Below are 18,956 nucleotides of genomic sequence, written 5' to 3' on the forward strand. Positions count from 1 at the left end.
TAGTAAGCAGGCATTTTTTGGTCTTAGCATAGAAAGTAAATGTAGATGATACTAAAGATGATATTTGGTGGCATCATAAACATCTTACAGCTTTTGTTTCTTTTAAGAGTAGGCAGGTGTGACAACTATATAGCAAGAAATATTTTGTAGTAATAAAGGTAGGAAGAGCAAGCAGTAGAGATCTGCAACAGCCTTTTCAGAGCTGACCACATTAAATTTTCATTTAAGTATCTCCAAACATGGGAAAAATATATAGTATACAGTTAACAAATAACACTTTCTAGTTACAGATTATTTAGATTTTATAAAGTAAGCATTTTGTTCTTTTACAAATATATTCATCTTTTGCTTCATTCTTAGCAACAAGAAAAAGTGATTCTTTACCTTGGTTTTCTTGCAAAGCTGACCCAAAAGTGCTTTGATTCATAAAATGGCTAGGCCAGCCAGAAATAGTAACTACAGCAATGTCCCCAACTCAGGTATCAGCTTGGGTTCTAAGGGCTGGATCGAGCCTAAGCATTCTCAACTTTTTTTTTTTTTAATTAAATCTAGAATTAGATTTAATTATAAGGAATTCCTTCTTCCAGCTTCTTAAATTGACAGTTTTAAAGGGAAAGGTGGACTCCATTTCAGGCAGCATTTTTACCTTATTCCTGGCACAAATTGACACAAATGAAGCCTTGGTTCAGAACCAAGGGCAGCTGCAGCTGAAATAAAGCAGAATTGGTGAAAGCCTACCCATGACAATAAGATGTAGAATTTCAGAGGAAACACTGGGCACCCTTTATATCATAAACAAAGGTCTGAAATGAGCAGCCAGAAGTAGTTGTTGCTTATGTTTATCTCAAGGCCTGATCTAAAATAATTAGTTGCATACTAAATGGATTAATTATATTTAGAAATAATACATATTTAAACAGAAAATGAAGAACATATTCAGAGGTATTCTTCATCATTTAACTTAACGAATTTTTGCAAACACCCTTTTAATCTTAGGTATTCCATGTTAAGCAGGTAGTGATACAGTTCATGTATCACTGTAACACAGCCTCTTTGCATTAGTCTTGGCATAGTTGAGACTAATTATGTAGCCAGCTTGCTGAGATGTGGCTAAACAGCCTTGCTTACATTGGTGGTAAACTCAGCTTGTGGTTTTCTTCTTTTCTGGCAAAGTGAAGTCACTTGTACAAGAAAGAGTCTTTGAATACTAAGTTATAAGGAAAGCTTTTTTCAGGGTGATGGTAGAAGGGGAATATTTAAGAATGAGCACAGGTAGTCAAGAAAGGAAAGCAACACTACACTTCTGTATAATTTCTGGAATTTCTGTATATGAAAAAGTGCTGTCAGATGTAAGGGAAATATTGCATTAAAATTGAGATACAAGATCTTAGCACTGGTTTGCTGTATCAGTTTTCAAGCTCCTTACCATTATGGGAAGAACTTAAAGTGTTCAGGAAGATAGGAATGGTCCTAGAACAACTGTAAGGGCAGGAGCAGCATAATCTCAGTCTTGTTCTCTTGAATGTGGAACCTGTCTCACCAAAGGGACATGTGAAATGGCCAGGGAGTGCGATCAGTGTTTCAGAACATGTTGCACAAATCGCTTACACTCAGGTTGTGTTCTGATGGATGGCAAAAGGAAGAACCTGAGACATGTTCTGTTTTTTCTCAGCGTTAGCAGATAAATGTATTTCACGTTGGATCCAATACAATCATTCTCCATGTCTCCTCACCCCAAATTCACTCATGAGAGAGAAGACCCATAGCAAGTACTTAGGGGAGGTATAAAGTGAATGCGATCTGCTATTTTTTCCCAGTTCTGAACACTTTATTAGAGACTGTGTGAACTGGAAATTGTTCCTTGATCTTTGGTTCTTTTGGTTCTTGCTGCAAGAGTGATCAGTTTAACCTTGTTTTTAAGCAGCTTTTATTTTCATCATGGCAGAAATGTCCTGCATCGGCAAGTTCCACAACTTCTTTTCAGTGTTAGTTAACTTTTATAACACAGGGTGTCTTAAATCTCAGGCTGTAAGACCATGATTATTCACCATCTCTGCATGAAATGACATGGTGATGTGTTTTAGTCCAAATAATCTTTTAAGACTTTTTACAGGAACAAGTATTGCTTGTAAGAAGTCAAACTTCAAAAGGCAGTGCATGATGCTACACACCATTTGACCTTTGGGAAGTTTAACTAAAGACATCCTAAAATAAATCTCATTCTATATCAGCATTTCAGATTAACTGTACTATCTATCTTTTGCTTTATTCAGGTTAATTCAATCTTCAGTTATTTAAATACACTCACTTTATTCCTGCTTTTGATAAGAAAAGCTGTACTTTATGGTGGGATTGTTTGTAATCAGTCCAGTCAAAAGGTATTTTTCTTTTAAGATCTTGAACAGTCATGAGAAATTTATTGCTCCAAAGTCCCTTTAGAAATTCCACCAACGGTTCAGAGTCTCTCTCCAACCTGCACCATTCATTCTGTAACTTTAAGTTTTCCCCCTCTGCCCCCCAAATGCAGAAGAATTTGTAATACCCCACTTCATGTTTGTAGAAGGAGCGAGAGACTTTGTTAATGCCCTCTTATATCTAAGGAAACTTAAGACTTTTTACTTCCATGGAAGTACACTGAATATTTGTATATAATAAAGAAAATAATTAGCTCTATGGTTCTTGTGAAGCTAAAGGCAACCCAAGACTTGGAGATGAGAAGACTCATTTAAGAGACAGATGGCTTTTAGTTTCCAAGGATTGTTTTTTTTTATTGAAAGCAGCCTTTAGGGAAAAACTGCAGTAATCTTCATCCCAGTTTGCCAGTTCCCCCTTCTTATTCTGAGTGTGGCCTACCGTAATATTCACAGCTTGAACTGGAGGTGGTTACCCATAGAATCATATATCCTGAGTTAGAAGGGACCCACAGGGATCACTGAGGACCACTTCTGGCCCTGCACAGGACCCATGCCAAGAGTCACACTATGTGCCTGAGAGTATAATCCAAACACTTCTTGAACTTTGTCAGGCTTGGTGCTGTGACCACTTCCCTGGGCTGAAGCACTTTTCCAGTGCTCAACCAGGATTTGGGTGAAGAAGCTTTTCCTAATATCCAACCTCAACCTCCTGACACATGCTGTCACAGAGGTCATACAGCCATGAATACTACAATGCTGTATGCACTGCATGGGGCACAATCTAGCTCTTTGCCTACAAACCCAAAGTTGTCGATTTTCAAACTCAGCACTTTCAATAACCATATATGTAGAACAAGATGCAACAGGACCCAAATAAACTTCAGACACTGTTCAAAACTTTTTGATTGCAATCCAATCCAGTATCTCTTTCCTGTCTTCTTCTATGTATTTTACCTTTCTCTACCCCAAACAAATAAACTAAACAGGCCAATTTGAGCTGATCCCTTCTACTTCCATCAGTGGTGAAGCTGTGAACAGTAGTACACATTAGCACCACAGCTGAACACCATCACTGGTATAAGTCCAACAGGTAGCACCTTGACACCTGAATAAGTCTGTGGAAGGACCCAACCCAGTGTGTGTGTCCAACATTCAGCAAGATGAAACTCTTCAGATGTCTCATCTCCACACACGCTGTGCCACTTCAGGCATTAGCTTGAGGTGCCTATGTTGCAAACATAGCAGCCCTAGGTTTTCTCTGTAGTTAACAGAAGACAAGTTCCCACAGAGGATTCTGACAACCAGAGACTTGGAAAGCTGGAATAACCATAGACCTAACTGCAGCAGTGCAGACATTTGTATACAGTTGGACAGGATAAATTTTAGTTTAGGTTCTTGAGTTGTGGATTACAGGGTGGGGGAGTTACATAAAGTCAATGATTAGCCTTAACATAAAGGCCTACTTACACCCTTAGTCAAAAGTTTTCCTCTGTGTGGTTCTAAATTTCCAGCTATTTGCACATGTATTTCCATCTATCTCATGTGAATTGTTTGATGTTCAAACTGGTTCTGGAGGAAGCCGAGTTTTCTTTCAAAGACAAGTCAAATAGATAATACTTGAGTGATTTCAATTTCAAGAGCAGGGAGAGACTGGACCAACAAGTTCTGCAGGTTGCCTTTGCCAGATCAGCTCAGGCTGAGGAAACCTGGGCAACAGCAATAGCCACCCACAGGGGAGCAGGCTCCACCCAGCCAGAGCAGTTCCTCTGATACATAATCTAGAGAATAAAAAGAAAACATGGTCCAGAAAGCTGAAATATACACACAGGTAAAGGCAGTTCTTGAATCAAGCACACTTTTAAGAGTAAAAAAAAAACCAAAACCAACCAACCAACGAAGGAAACAAAAACCCACCAAAAACCCCACCAAACCACTTTATTCCGTAATTGTTTTTTACTCAAGTTTTCATTCAGCAAGGAACAGTTTTCTGCCCATGATAATTTCAGCAATTCTCTTATTTTACACTAATGGAGCTCTTGTCATAGTACAACTGGCCTAACCAGAACTCTTTTTTCCCTTGTTCCATTTAGCAACCTAGGCAGACATCCTTAACAAAAACATCTAATAAAGAAGACACTACAGAGCATGCAATCTTATTCTAGTTTACAGAATGAAGCACATGGCACGTTAGAGTACTCCTTTCCAAAGGGATTACTTAGTAAAAAAAGGAAAACAGCACCTATCTTAAAGTGTATTCAAGTGAATATTTTCAAAGGTAAATTTTTGGACTGCAAATTAAGATAATATCATTATAGCAGAAGAGGGGAAACCTTATTTTAAAAATGCTTTTTCCTGTGAAATAGAAGTTGCTGCTTTTTCATGATCTGTTGGAAGATAATCATCCTTAATACTCAAATCTGTTATGAGACAGTGTTTGTCTAGAGGTCCAACTGCTTTTTAAGTGAATCTTTCACTTTAATTAGTTTGGTAGCCTACAGGGCATTATTAGCTATTATGATGAAGCTAACAATGAATATGGCTTTCGTATGTTGATAACATCATTAGGTTTCACACAGGCACTCTGACAGCTGAGGGAGTTACAATCCTGCAGATACATTAAGTAATACATCTTTGCACACACAGATTACAGATCAAATTATTGCCATAGCACAAACCTGTTCCATTATGTATTTTAAATAGGACAATTAGGACATACCTGCGCTGTGAAACAGACAGCTACCCAAACCAAGTAGACAGTTTGTACTTAATATCACTAAACTTGGAGGTAACTCTCAAACATATTTAACAATACAACTCAGTATACTGAGTATATACTGACTAAGAATGCACTGTAATATTTATGTAAGAAACAGACAGAGCTAAATACCAATTAGTACAAGGATTTTCTGGGCCGTTCCACAGAAGCTGAGCTGCAGTGCCGGAATGACGATTTGCTTCTGTCTTATAGAGTTCAGTCATCAGCAAAATCACATCAAAAGACTTAAAATTCACAGTCAAGATGATAGAGGAAGTTTTTCCAACAGTACTAATTTTGGTTTCAAGTTTAAAGTAAAAGGAGGTAGTGCAGTAAGGTTCAACCCAATTTTACTGATACCAGGTATATTTGCCAGTGGCCTGTGGGTTGTCTTGTAATGTGATATTTGAAGAGGGTTTGTTTCCATCAGTATATGCGTGTAAGAAAACATCAGCTGGTCTCCTGGTTTAACATCTTCCCTTTTGTCATACCTGTGAAGAATAAAGAGGCTTTTATTTATATTTCTCACTTTACCTATTAAACAACTCTATTATTGCAGGGGCATGTAGCATTCTAAATGAAACAAAAAAGGAACTGTAACATTCTTAGTTATATTTCTTGATTAAATAATTAGTACTAGAGGAGGAAATAGTATTTTTGAAGAGTTCAGGGACTCAGTCATTCCATGCAAATCTTTCTGCTGCTATTGTGATATAAATCAGGATTCCTAGAAAATTTTTTACTAGTCCCCTATTCGAGTTCTGTTGAGAAAGGACACCAAAGCCTAAGACTGTAAGAAAACTGGACTAATTTTTAAGGTTTACTTTACCAGAATTGCAGTTTGGGTAAGTGTGGATTTTTTTTTGTTTGTAGGGATTTTTAATAATTTTTAAAAAGTACATTATGAGGTACTCTAGCAGAACCACTTTTCTTCTGGTAGTCATACATTACAGTAGAAGCCTCAGAGAATAACAGCGAGAAGACCTCCTTGAACTCTATAGGAAAGAAAGAACAGCCTGACAATTAGAGTATTAACTTGGCCCTTGTTATTTCTGAGTTCAGCTCCCTGATCTACTACCTATTTGGGCAGGTCACTTTGGGTCAGCTTTTATAAACTTGTTAAAGTACCAAAATATATATAAATTATATATATAAAAGAAATATTTAAAAAGTAACTAATGAGCTCTAAGACTATTTAACAGGTACACTGACAGTTATTTCGTAAAAAGACTTATGTTCAACCTATCTATTGAGGGAGTTTACAGGATGAGAAAAGTGACTTAGCCATTTGGCAGGGATGTGAAAGATCTAGCTTCAGTCAGTCTCCATCTGATCTAAGCCCAAAACTGAAGATGATTATCTGTCAGAGCTGTATGAACTTCTCTAATCTTCTAGAAACTGAGATACATCTCCCTCACTGTCTCATGAGGACACTTCAAATTCACAATAGTTACTTATTCATTCACTGAGAAGAGTTCAGGTGCAATTTATAGCCCAAGGGTCAGGATACTCATATTGGACATGGCAGCCTGATCAAGTCTTCAATCCAACAACTTCAAAGGAGAAAAATGAGATGAGTCCACCCAAAAACGCTTCACAGACCACTGTTAAGCTCTGTAACCCAAGTGAAGAGCAGTGCCCCATTCTTCAGCCTTTCTGTTGCCCTATTCTATGAACTGTTTTCTATCAGCATTTGTCACTCCTCTTCTTAGGCACCTGACTCCTCCTACACGTTTCACGAGCATCTTACTCAAGGCTGTGGCTTTCCTTGCAGACATGGACACTGGGAAGCAGTGCGATCCCAACCCTACATACCCTTAAATGCACCTAGGATTAAATACAGCCTGCACCTTTGGCAACATGTCTTTGCAGGTCTGGGCCTCTCATCTGTCTGAATTCTCTGAAAAAAAAATCTCAATTGATATTTTTACAGTGCTCCCTGAGATAGCAGTCACTACGATTTAAGATATTTAAAGGAAGAACTTCACAGCAAACTAGAGGTTTTGTGTGGATTGTTAACTAAAATTCTGGCAATTCAGAAAAGATCCCAGGCTGACAGAATCCAGGTGTCAATAAATACACCATGTAATGCAGAATTAAATTTTGCACAGGGAATAGGTGCTTTCTTCTTCTAAAACAATTGCATGCTGATCTCACCTGCTATTTCCAAAAATATCACAATATCCCTTTAGGTTGGTAAACACGTCCAAATGAGCAGAAGGAAAGGCATACTTTGTAACAACTTTACCACCTACTAATTTTGCATTTTCTTCATCAGCAAATAAGAGCCTTTCATCTGGCTGCAAGCATTTCTGAATTTTATTATTTTTAAATACTTTAAGCTTACACAGCGTATTTATTCCTGGTTCAAAGAGACTGCACTAATTGAAGAGAAGATTGTAACACCTGTCCTGTGTAAGAACCTGCATCAAGCTTCTTTCAATCAACTCTTGAAGAAAAATAATGGATCACTTGCATTTTTCTTGAGGCAAACAGATCTAATCTGAGCATGCCACTGAAAGCTGTTAACTTTAAGGCACTTTTATTTATGGATTGCAGTTATCCTGATGAATCATCAGCCTTCACAACCACCCCATCCACAAATCTGTTTTTGCCTGACATACACTGTCTATGAAGATGTTAAATTAGTTTTCAACCATCTGAATGGCTGTCACTTCCTTGGATAAAGAGAAAATGGACAGTTGGTGCCACTAAACTTTGCAGTACTGTGCTGTTACACAATGTGATAGGCTTGTGTATGATGCTCAGTTGTGGATTGTGCCTAATTTTTTTAATGTGAAACTTCATGATGAATCAGCCCTTCCTTGAGGCTTTGTTTTGCTGAGTAGAGATAAAAGTGAGAGAGACAAACTGCTCTGGAGCTACAACACTATGAAACATCTATCAGTGATAGGGATATTATTCATTCACCTTCCAGTCTCACTACACTATGCCTTACAAGCCCAAAACAACCCAAAACTCACAACCTCAAAAAGCTCATTGATATGAAGCACTATTTATATAGTGTTGTATTCAGAGTAGTGTGTATATTTAAGTATAGTCAAAAAACCAAAGATTGGAACATTTTAGCTATCATGCATGTTCTACCCCTTGTACTCAGTTTAATGATTTGTGGCTTGAGACTTTCTCTGGATTGAACATACAAAAAATCAAGTTGAAATAAACACTAGATGAGTAACTGTGGAGGCTTTAAACTGTCTGTACCATCATGAGAGAGCCTGAAAATAAAATAAGGCACAGCAAGATTGATGATTTTTGTAATTCTCCCAGAAGCATACTTATCCCTTCTTCTGCATTATTTCCAAAGTACTTTTATCTCTAAACATACCAATAATTGAATTATGTTCATCTGATCCTGAGTACTGTAACTGGGGAAAAAGAACTTCTTAAAACAAAATTTGCTTATATTGCTTTTGTTTTGTGCAGTATGAAGGGAGGCTTTGTATCACTTTCTAGTGAGTCGTTTTCATTAAGACGACATTAAATTAGAAACCTACATTCCAGCAGAAGACGTAGGCCTAAGAATCAGAAAGGTGCCTACTTTTTTGGTTTGTATCCTGAAAACCAAATGATGCCATCCCACAATGTCTCCTACTATCCATTCCAATATTCTGATTTTTGAAACTGTCTATCACTGCTGGTCATAGTAACAAAGCACTCAACAGCCTTTTCTCAGAGTTAGTGAACGTGTCCACAACAGCAGCTTCAATGCGAAGGATGTTCCACACAGACTTTCAACATTAATATGTACATGAGCCTCACATCACCACACATCATTCAAAGACAAACAAAATCAGAAGATACCCCCACAATTATATAAAATTATCAAGTTCAACCATCAACTTAGCACCACCACCACGTTCACCATTAAACCATGTCCCCATGTGCCATATTCACTTCCAGGGATGGTGACTCCACCACTTTCCTGAACAGCCTGTTCCAATCCTTGATAACCCTTTCCAAGAAGAAATTTTTCCTAGTATCTCATTTAAACCTCCCCTGGACAACCTGAGGCCATTTCTTCTTGTCCTTTGAAAGATTCTAAGCTATTTAAGCAAATCAGAACCAATCAAAAAAAAAACCAATACTGTTCTGTATTTCTGAAATGGTAGCACTGCAGACACCAAAATTCTCTGAAGATTCACATTGTTCTTGACCTGGCTTAATAAATACGCTGTACCAGAAACGGTGTTTGTAATGCTTGTCTCTGCACATATATAAAAATGGAAAAAGCAGAGTCCTTTCTTCAGATCAAAATACTTCATAACATACCTCCAATCAGAATTGATTTCTAGAAACCGAGAAACTCCCGTTTGTGCTGCAGCCACATCAATATGAACAGAGACGTCTACATAAATAAAGAAAACAGAACACAGTTTCAACATTCTTCTAAGAGCACTCTGATTAATAATAAATTAAAAAAAGTAACAAGAAAGATGCACGTAACTAGTGTGAAGAAGTAGTATCCAATACATGAAAAGATATACTAGCAAAAAAACCCTAAAATTAAAATTAGGTGAACATACCTCAAGACAGCTTTACATACCTGCTGTTGAAGGTACCAACTCATGCAACTTCTGAATTGCCACTCCTCCAGGATAATTGAAATGTGAAACATATAAAGATGTTCCTGAATAAGCAGCATTAACTAGAAGATGCATGATAACAAAGAAAGATCCAAGTTTGTAGAGCCAGGATCTCCGGTAGTTATTCAGACTGTTGAGGAAGGAAAAAACAAAAATAAACTTATTTTCTTTCATAGTGATCATTGACTACCATGACAGAACTGTTATGGAAACTCCATTGCTAGATAATAAAGATTAATGTAAATTTTATTAATCATGTATGGCATGCATTTATTATCAATTTCTAAAAGATTTAACTTCTAGTGACACTTAAATTAGAATATTCTCATTAATATAGCTAAAACAAGCTCATTAATAAAGCTAAGTATTTCTGTGTTTAAAACCATTAGCTATGATTGTATTGTCTGTCAAAGAAGTTCAAAGTATAACTTCAATTTGTTTACTCAATATACCCAACTATATTTAACTCCATGCTTCACGAGCCTCACCTGTATATTAAACTATCTCCTGAGGTAAGTTATGTTAACAGCACAGGAGTACACTGGAATGTGTCTTTTTTCTGGTGAATAAAATAAACTGAATTGTAACAACATAACAGTAAAATTAGGGCTCTATTCTCAACTCTGCTCCAGACTTGCCAAATGGTCCTGTCAAAGCATTTAACCTTTTCCTGTTTCCACTTCTCTCTATGGTTCGGTACCTTGACATAGATCTCAACCTCCCTTCTACAGCATATGAACATCTCAAGGTGATCCAAAGTACAAGATGGGAAAAAGTGCATAAAACCAGTAATGATAATTTGTCTTTTCTTTTGCATTTTCAGAGGAAAAAAACCCAAACCAAACAAACAGAGTTTTGAACTTACATCCGTGAGCACATTTTAGCAGCCACTATGTTGAAGACAGGGAAAGTATATATGATAAAACGCAGCTCTTTGTGTGGGAGAAACGAATACAAGAAAATAAAGCCCAGTGCTGGCAAAAGTAAAATCCGAGTTCTCTTTTCTGTTACACCTAAAGGTACAAATACAATGCTGCATCCCAAAGCACGAGGCAGGGCTGAATAGAAATACCACAAGAAGGGAGAGGTCTTCAAGGTGAAAAGGAGAGTTAAGGATGTTTTCACTCTTAACAAGTGAAGTAACTATTCTTTACAGCAGTACATGCAAATTTTGCAAACAAGCAGTATACTTTTTGTACACGCATTTTTCCAGGCCTTTGGTTTCCTGCCTTATCTTTAGAGAACTAAAAGCAGTTGCTTAACATCATTCACATCACCCAGCAGAGGCACATCAAATGGCACTAGTGATAGGCAACATGAAAACCCAGGGGGAAGAAACCTGGTTTTACATAGGGAGAACACAAAGAGGCAAGGAGGAACAGTCAGAAGAGGAAAGTTACAATTTGCAGAAAGATCTAAGGGACAGACATTGTGTCATAAATTTCAAATAATGAAATATTAGATCAAAAGTAGAATTTAGCACCCTCACTGAGTCTGAGGAATAAGTTACATCAAGTCTTTGCTTTGGCTGGTAGTATTATTTTTCCCCAAATGTTTCAAAGGATACTCCCCAGTTGGAACTTTTGTTTAAAACTGTGTTATACCAGAGCACTTTCCCCTCAGGCCACACAAGTTGCCTCCAAAATAGAGAATCCACAGCAACTGTTAGCCCTAAAAGAATTAAAGAAATACAAATCTGCATGAATTAAAAACTAGGAAAAAAGCAAACTAACATATCCAAATAGGACATTTACTGATGAGATCAATATAAACTGAAACATGGATTGTAAGCCTCACCCAGAACCACAGAGAAGGTTGAATATGTCTGTCTTGTAGAGGAAATGCACAGAAGGGAGGCATTTCTTAATAGAAGTCTTAAAAGAAACATGTTACATATTAATCTAATTGGGATTCACCCTACTCCGACCCCAAGTGTGAAAAGCAGGGGTTTAGCTGAAGTTTGTTTTAAAATTAAATGTCATGAATGGTAAGAAGCCCAAGTTAGCTTCAAATAGTACTAAATAATTTTTTATTGTAAAAATGTGAGGTTACAAAAAGCAATCTCTAGAATTTTGCTACTATTTATTTGGTGGGAGGCAGGAGGAAGATAAGAGATGAAAGGCAAAAAGGGAGAGCAGCAAAACCATCAGCCCCATCTCTTCTACTCCACACTTCCACTCTGGTATTTAAAGATTTTGCTCAGATAGGAAATGGCAGTGTCAGTGACTAATTCCCATTGAACTTCCAAACTCTTACATCATGAGGTGCCTCCAAATGCACATGGCATGGTCGTTTAGTGTTTGTATTGTCCACGCTGTGTAAAGGACAGCACACTGCCAGAGATCATCACATATCTGACAACAGCACTTTTAATTAGATAGGTTGGCAGAGAAGCTCAGAGTATGTGCATATGCATGGCTCTTCCACGGATGGGTAGAGACAAGGGGATTTTTCAACCTCTCTAGCACGAGATCACTTAAGCTGTTAAATTAATGTAATAAAGGAATAGAGTTGAACTGTAACTCTCCCCACAACCCTCTTGCTTGGTATCTCTGTCACACCTTTGCATTTTATCCTGGGATTTAGCTTATCACCGTGGCAATAGATACTACAACGATAACATGCACAAGTAGCTACAGCCAGATACTAATTATACTGAAGTCAACTTGCACATCTAAGCCTCTTTAAGATCAGGACATTATACTGTACGCATCTAAAAGCACAGGTCACAGTATCTTTCTCTGCTCCTTGCACATCTATTTCCTCACAGGGAAACTTTCAAGGAAATAAAAAGTCTTATCATATGACTAGCAAATGGAATCGAACTAAAACAAAAATACAAACAATACCGAAACAAAACAAAACAAAAACCAATCAAACAAAAACAACCAAACAAAACCTCCAAAACAAACCACCAAAACAACTAGAAAACAACGAAAAAAAACCTAAAAAAAAAAAAAGAAAAAAAAACCTTACAGGACATTTACCAGAGAAATCAGTCAAAACTCCAGGCTTCTCTTGAATTTAATGTCCTTTGCTTTTTTCCAAGCAAACACTTACCCAGCCAAAAAATTCCAGCAGGAACAGCATGGGAAAGGACCTTGAAAACGGAGATTCTTTTAGTTAATAAAGTCACCAGAAGCATGAGGCCTAAGAATATGCAGAGCTCTGATCTGAAGACTATAATCGCCAAAGCTGAGAACCAAATGAATGGCCTTTGCTTTTGCTGTATCCAAAAGGTCAATGCCAGGAGCACTGCAAAAAAAAAAAAAAATAACACACATCGCCCGACATGCTGAATTATTGTTTTTGTAAAGGACAACACTATTCTCAATGCTATCTTCTTCCTCTAACTTCCCACCAATCCTCTCTTGGTCTTCATACCATTTCTAGTCCGGAAATTTTTCCTCTGCTAGAAAAAGGTAGTTTGGAACAACGCACAGCTTTACATTTTTGGTGCTTAATTAGGAAAAGTATAACCACAGAAGGAATACATGGGAACTCTTTCTAGACAGTGTATTTAATAGCTTTTGAGGGGGGGAAAAGAAAAACAAACCTTAAGGGAGTACTAAAAGCCTTTCGAAGTATGATTCATAATTAGTATTGTTTGATATCAGCTGAGCAGTTAGTTTATTCTCTTGGCTAAGTATATTCTATTTTCATGATAACAGCAACAGATTTCAAATACGACTATGAGGCTACAGACTATTGCTCAGGGAGAAAGAACCACAATTCATTTCAGTGATTAGCTGGAGACACACCATGTCTCTACACACTAAGTTCACAGGTTTTTTTGAACTGCAGGTTTACCTAGTGCCTTTTCAATAGCTCTACGCTTTATGCATTAGATATGTGTACTCAAACCTCTACCTAACCAAAGCCATCTGACAAAACCCACATACACTCAGAATCAATAAAACTCGATTCAACAGTCATTGTAAGCACATGATTAAAATAAAAAGAAAGGAAGAAATCTCAACTAAAGTTTTCTAGTCCTGCTATCACACAATTTAATCAAGCACATGCATTATTTATTCTGACCGTACTTTTTCTGTGCTTTAACTATGATGCATTTGAAATAAGTTTTATATTTTAAAATTATTCCCGTGAAATACCTACCAAAAGGAAGTGCAAACACATTAGGGAGGGTTCGTGTACAGTAAAACATCAAATGAAACTGAGTGACAGTGATGAGACAGAAAATTGATGCTGTAGTTGCTCCAAACTGTTTTCTAACTTCTTTCTGCAGCTTCCATAACGTGTAAATCACACTGAGCCCCAAGCTTCCTCGGACTATTAGAAGAATAAAAATGGGAATTAAAGAGTAGTATCAGACAGAGCAGTGATGAACAGCCATGTTATATAATGTAATGCAAAAAAGTTCTGAAGAATAATACTGAAGATATCACAATGTAACCATCTTCAAAGAAACAAAAACCCAAACAAAACTTCATTAGTTTATCTATTCTAATCCACCTTTAACTGGTCTGGTCCCTCTGCACAAAGGTCAATGCTTCTATGACCAAGTTAAATGATATTTTCTGAAGCATACAAGAAACATGCTTTGGAACACACAGGAGTGTATTCTCTGAAGACAATTGAGGCACTTGCTTTTTCTACAGTATCTGACATCTTTTAGCACAGACTTTCCATGTGCTGTTAGTTATCCCCAAAGAGGAAGTGGAACGGCCATGCTGGCCCCAAGTATCTACAGTTTACAAAATCCCTCATTGAGGAAAAGAATGTCACATTTTAACAATTGATCCAAACATTGAATGTAACAACGATGCCACCCATTAGTGCAGCAGGAAAAACATCTCTATTCTGAGGATCTGAAGTTCTCATACCTATCAGCTGGGAGTAAAACTTGGACATTTTTAGCACAGAAAGTACATATATAGCTGGGCTGGAAAGGGCAGCAATAAAAATTGGTCCAAGGAACGTTCTTGGGACAACTCCAGGAAATTCATGATGGTCATACTGCAAAAAGGAAAACTGATGTAAGATAAGCAAATCAGAAACAAAGGAAAATAAATCATTCACACCGCATTTATCCTACTCATAGTGCAGGGAATTGCCATCTTTAACAGTGTCCAGAAATGAAGACATACTTTTCAATTTACCTTATCCAAGTCCAGTTGGTGGTACACCACATCATGGATAGCTTGTAGGTTAAAGCTTTCCTCCACTTTTGTGAAAGGACAGACAGTTAAATGAACAAAAGCCACAACAATAAGCAGCAGCAGCAATGGGAATGACTGCCCACTTGAGTTCCTCTTCTGAGCCATCCTGGGCTTGAAATTCACAAATATTCTATAATTGAAAAGAAAATAAAAAGAAAACACATTAATAACACTGCAGGAAGTGTAGAACCAAAGAAAGAGATTGATAATGCAAGGACAACGTACTAAAGCAGTGGAAAAGTTTAAACAAAGTTTCACTTCAATTATGTCTGCACTTTGTGGGAGAGACAACTTTGTTATTTATTCTCATTTTAATCACACACTGGATTTACACATAATCTTAAGAATGTGCTCTCTCGTTTGTCCAGGACTCCAAAATCAGTGAGAGAGGAACCATGAGGATGAGGAATTTCTCAGAACAGAGTACTTTGATCTTCTGAGTTTGCCAGCAGCAAGGTCTGGACTCGGCAAGTGAAGGACGAATCCCCTCTGGCACTTACACCCTGTGTCACTATGGCATCAGAGAGTCTGAACCCCATCCTTCACACTTCTACCCAGAAACGAAGGCCACCTCTCCCTAGCGCTTTATTTCACAACGCTGCTGAGCCATTCTTCTGGTAGTATTTACATTGTATTTTATCATTATGATAAAATCATGTGTCCAGGTGATACCAGAGCAGATCTATTTCATGTTCTTTTAATTTAAGCTTCCCACTTAAAGTTTATAATTTAATAAAAGAGATTTTGGTTATTGTTACTCTTGCTCTGTTCTCACAGAGACAAAACTACAAAAATAGCATTTTTAAGGTACAATTGGGGTTTTGGTTAGAGATGTTTTCTCCTGTGTTTTGGTCTAAATATGTCCATCAAACAGATGTAAGATAGTTGTCAGATTTCCTAGGATCATTTAGCAACTGCTTCCTAGAGTTACCTTTTTTCTGAACTGATGTTTGTGCTGCTAATTAGTAAAAATAAATACGAGTATGTTCATGTTCCTTATATTTACAATTAACACCAGTAACACTTAAAATTTGCGTTCTTCCTGTAAACTGCATGTATCTGCATATTATTTTACATATCTCACTGACTGCATCTCTTTTTCTTCAATAGCCTCTGCTACAGACTGTTATTGAAGCTCTAAGCCTGGGCTTAAAGACAGGGAGCTCTGTATTACATCCTTACAATTTTTGCTTTGTTCTGCATTTTTAAAAGCCTACACAACATAACATCCCAGAAAGTGGGAATAAGTCTTTTTAACCTGTGCATAATATTACTTCCTTAAAAAAATGGCTAAATATGGGTTATGCAACAACAGAATCCTTTTTCCACAGCAGTAGCAAAGAAGGTACAGGACTGACATGAGGAGCATCTCCAGAAGTGTCTGGCAGGAATTAAGCCTCTGCACAGGGCCATTAATTTTGCACAGACTCTAGAAGGCAATCTTGGTCAATTCTTCCAATAAATGCAGAGGCATCTAATGTTTCTGGCCAAACTTACCAAGGACAAAAATGGACACTGCAGGGTCAATCCACCACTGCACAAAGCAACATGGGCATTTGAGTAGCTTATGTATCAGGCAGAGCAGCACATAGACACTCACCAGCAAGGCAGGTATTCCTCACTCCCAATTCACAGTTTCTTAATATTTCAGATATTTTAGGACCCCAAAAAAATCTTTATAAAATGACACACGTGCCAAAAAGCTCTATTTTTTCCTTCTTAACTACCTCAGTTTCATAAGAGCTTTTACCTTCACCTATAAATACTACATTCATTATCCTCTGACCATTCTACAATATAGCCTGCTCCTGGTATCTTTAGCTGATAACCACCTGAATAATCAGTCCCCAACTTCCTAAATCAGAATGAAAGTGAAGCTATATATCCCACACGCAGTTTATCACAAAGTTTTTTTTTATCTTGTTGACTCCAATCCTTTTGTATGCTTGAAGAAAGTAAGCATGCCAGCACACTCGTACATCTTGAAGATAATTACATGCATTATAAATACTGAGATTCCCTGAAGGAAAACGTGCTAGATGATAAAAAAACCAAAGCACAAAGACAACACCCAGGTTTCTGAGATAAAGCCTAATAAATTCAGTTGTCTTGTCAAGACTCAAGATAACTTGCTCTGCTGAAAATTGATGCTGACAAGCCTCAAAATTCAAGTGGAATTTATCAAGACAGGTAGATACTGAATTTGATGATCAAAATAAATTTTCGATATAAAGGCAAAATACTTGCAATTATTTTTATTTTTTTAAATGCCAAAACCACAGAAACAGATTTCACTTATTTAAAGTATTTTAATAATGAACTTTAGAGGAATAATTGTAAGCAAATACATATAAGTTTTCTCCACTGTTAACATTCTGACAACTTCAGAAGAATCCTCCTCAGGTCTCTAAAATGTGCCCACACTGACTTCCCCCAGATGCCTACATCATGACCAAATCACAGAAGAGCAGCAATTCTTCAACACAAAGAATTCATCTCTTCATGGGATTAAACCAGGTGAAAAAAAAATGGCTTTTTTACTTAAAAAAAGGCTGAAGTACTTTCATCAACAATAGTTCACTGTTGTTCTATACTTTTTCAGTAGAAGTGCCATTAGTTCAAATGGACTTTTTACTCTTCCCATGAAAAATCTACCATATTTAGCTCATTTATGTTTTTCAAACATTCTTCACTATAAATATGATAGTATGGTAGCCAAACTGCATGTTAAATCTGTCTACAGAGACTCATTTCACTCCCTCATACAGAGGCATCTAAGCAGAACCACAAAGCGCATCCCACCATAAGGTCCTCCCTCTTTGGCTTGATCTAGCTTTGGCAAAGTCTATGTTGTATCATCCTAAATTTTCATGTTTTTCTTTCCTGTGTTTTAATAACTCTTACAACTTTGCTCTGAAGCTAACTTCTCAATGAGGTCAGATTTAAACTTTGTAGTTGCTGGGATTGCTTTTTCATCTTTTCTTAGAAAAAACTGAACAGTTACTATTCTTTTATATACTTACTCATAAGTTTGGGGATTGGCTAAAAAAAATAAAAGAATTAAGACAAAAAGAGAAGAGAAAGTTGAGGTAAGAAACGAAGTGTGAGACGGCACCCGACACGAAGGTGCGATGAAGCTGTGGAGCAAATGTCACTCATTGTTTGGACTGGGAAGAAACACACAGAACGCTCGGGACTGAAAAATAAGCAAACCCAACCCAAGGACCCTCCCCGCGCCCCCACCGCCATCGGGGCGCCCCGGGCTCCTCAGGGGAAACCTCAGACCGGGGTGCGAGGGGCTTCCGGGGGAGTCCCGGACGACACCAAACACCACCCGCTACTCCAGTAGCACCGGCGCCGCCCTCCAGGCCGCCCCGGCTCTCCGCGGCAGGGGCAGGGACAGGCACCGCGCACACCCCTCAGTAGGCGGTTGCCCCGCGCTGCCCGGCCCCTCTCCCTCCCTCCTGCCACAGCTCCCGCGCCCGGGAGGCGGAGAGCTGGGGCGGCCGCCTGGCAGCGCCCGGCGAGGCTCCCGGGAACGCCCTGTGTGCCGGCTGCAGCCGGGCTGTGGCGATGGCAGCCCCGCTCCCGTTTGGTCGGTCGTTCCCTCCCTCCTTCCCGCCTTCCCTTCCTCTCTCCCTCCCGCAGCCCCGGGCAGCGCCCGGAGCCCGGCCCGGCCCGGCCCAGCCCAGCCCGCACTCACCGCGCGCGCGCCCGCGTGGCCGCCCCGCGCAGGGCGCCGGCAGCGCGCGAGCAGCCGGGCCCGCCCCGCGAGCACGTGACCCGCTCCCCGGCCGGCCATGTTAGGTGAGGGCAGGGCACGCCCCGTCAGCGAAAGATCTCCGAGGCGGCGGCTGCCGAATACAAATGGCGGGCGGGTTCGAAGCCCCTGCGGAGCCCGCGCCTGCCCGTTCTCACCATGGCGGCTGTGGCGCCCGAGGCCTAGTGCCCACCTCTCCCTCAGACGGCTCGGCCGCGCCCCCCGCTCGGCTCGCCC

General features: G+C 38.8%; 1 protein-coding gene across 4 annotated transcripts; it reads right to left on the reverse strand.

The window, feature by feature from the left end:
* Nucleotides 1-4,332: 4,332 nt before the first annotated feature.
* Nucleotides 4,333-18,882, reverse strand: ALG12 (ALG12 alpha-1,6-mannosyltransferase). Of its 4 annotated transcripts, none has more exons than XM_032688616.1 (10): nt 18,864-18,882; nt 14,900-15,089; nt 14,624-14,756; nt 13,896-14,069; nt 12,837-13,031; nt 11,344-11,447; nt 10,642-10,865; nt 9,737-9,906; nt 9,463-9,538; nt 4,333-5,660 (listed from the first exon to the last, which is right to left on the reverse strand). In XM_032688616.1, the coding sequence occupies exons 1-10, from the start codon at nt 18,878-18,880 to the stop codon at nt 5,429-5,431; spliced, it is 1,515 nt and encodes a 504-aa protein (XP_032544507.1). In that variant the 5' UTR covers nt 18,881-18,882; the 3' UTR covers nt 4,333-5,428. The 4 variants fall into 4 exon arrangements, with proteins under 4 accessions (XP_032544507.1, XP_032544508.1, XP_032544506.1 ...); XM_032688617.1 differs by lacking the exon at nt 18,864-18,882 and adding an exon at nt 18,663-18,723; XM_032688615.1 differs by lacking the exon at nt 18,864-18,882 and adding an exon at nt 18,075-18,225.
* Between the last annotated feature and the right edge of the window lie 74 nt (nt 18,883-18,956).

This window comes from Chiroxiphia lanceolata, chromosome 5, assembly GCF_009829145.1.
Source record: "Chiroxiphia lanceolata isolate bChiLan1 chromosome 5, bChiLan1.pri, whole genome shotgun sequence".
NCBI classification, from domain to species: Eukaryota; Metazoa; Chordata; class Aves; order Passeriformes; family Pipridae; genus Chiroxiphia; species Chiroxiphia lanceolata.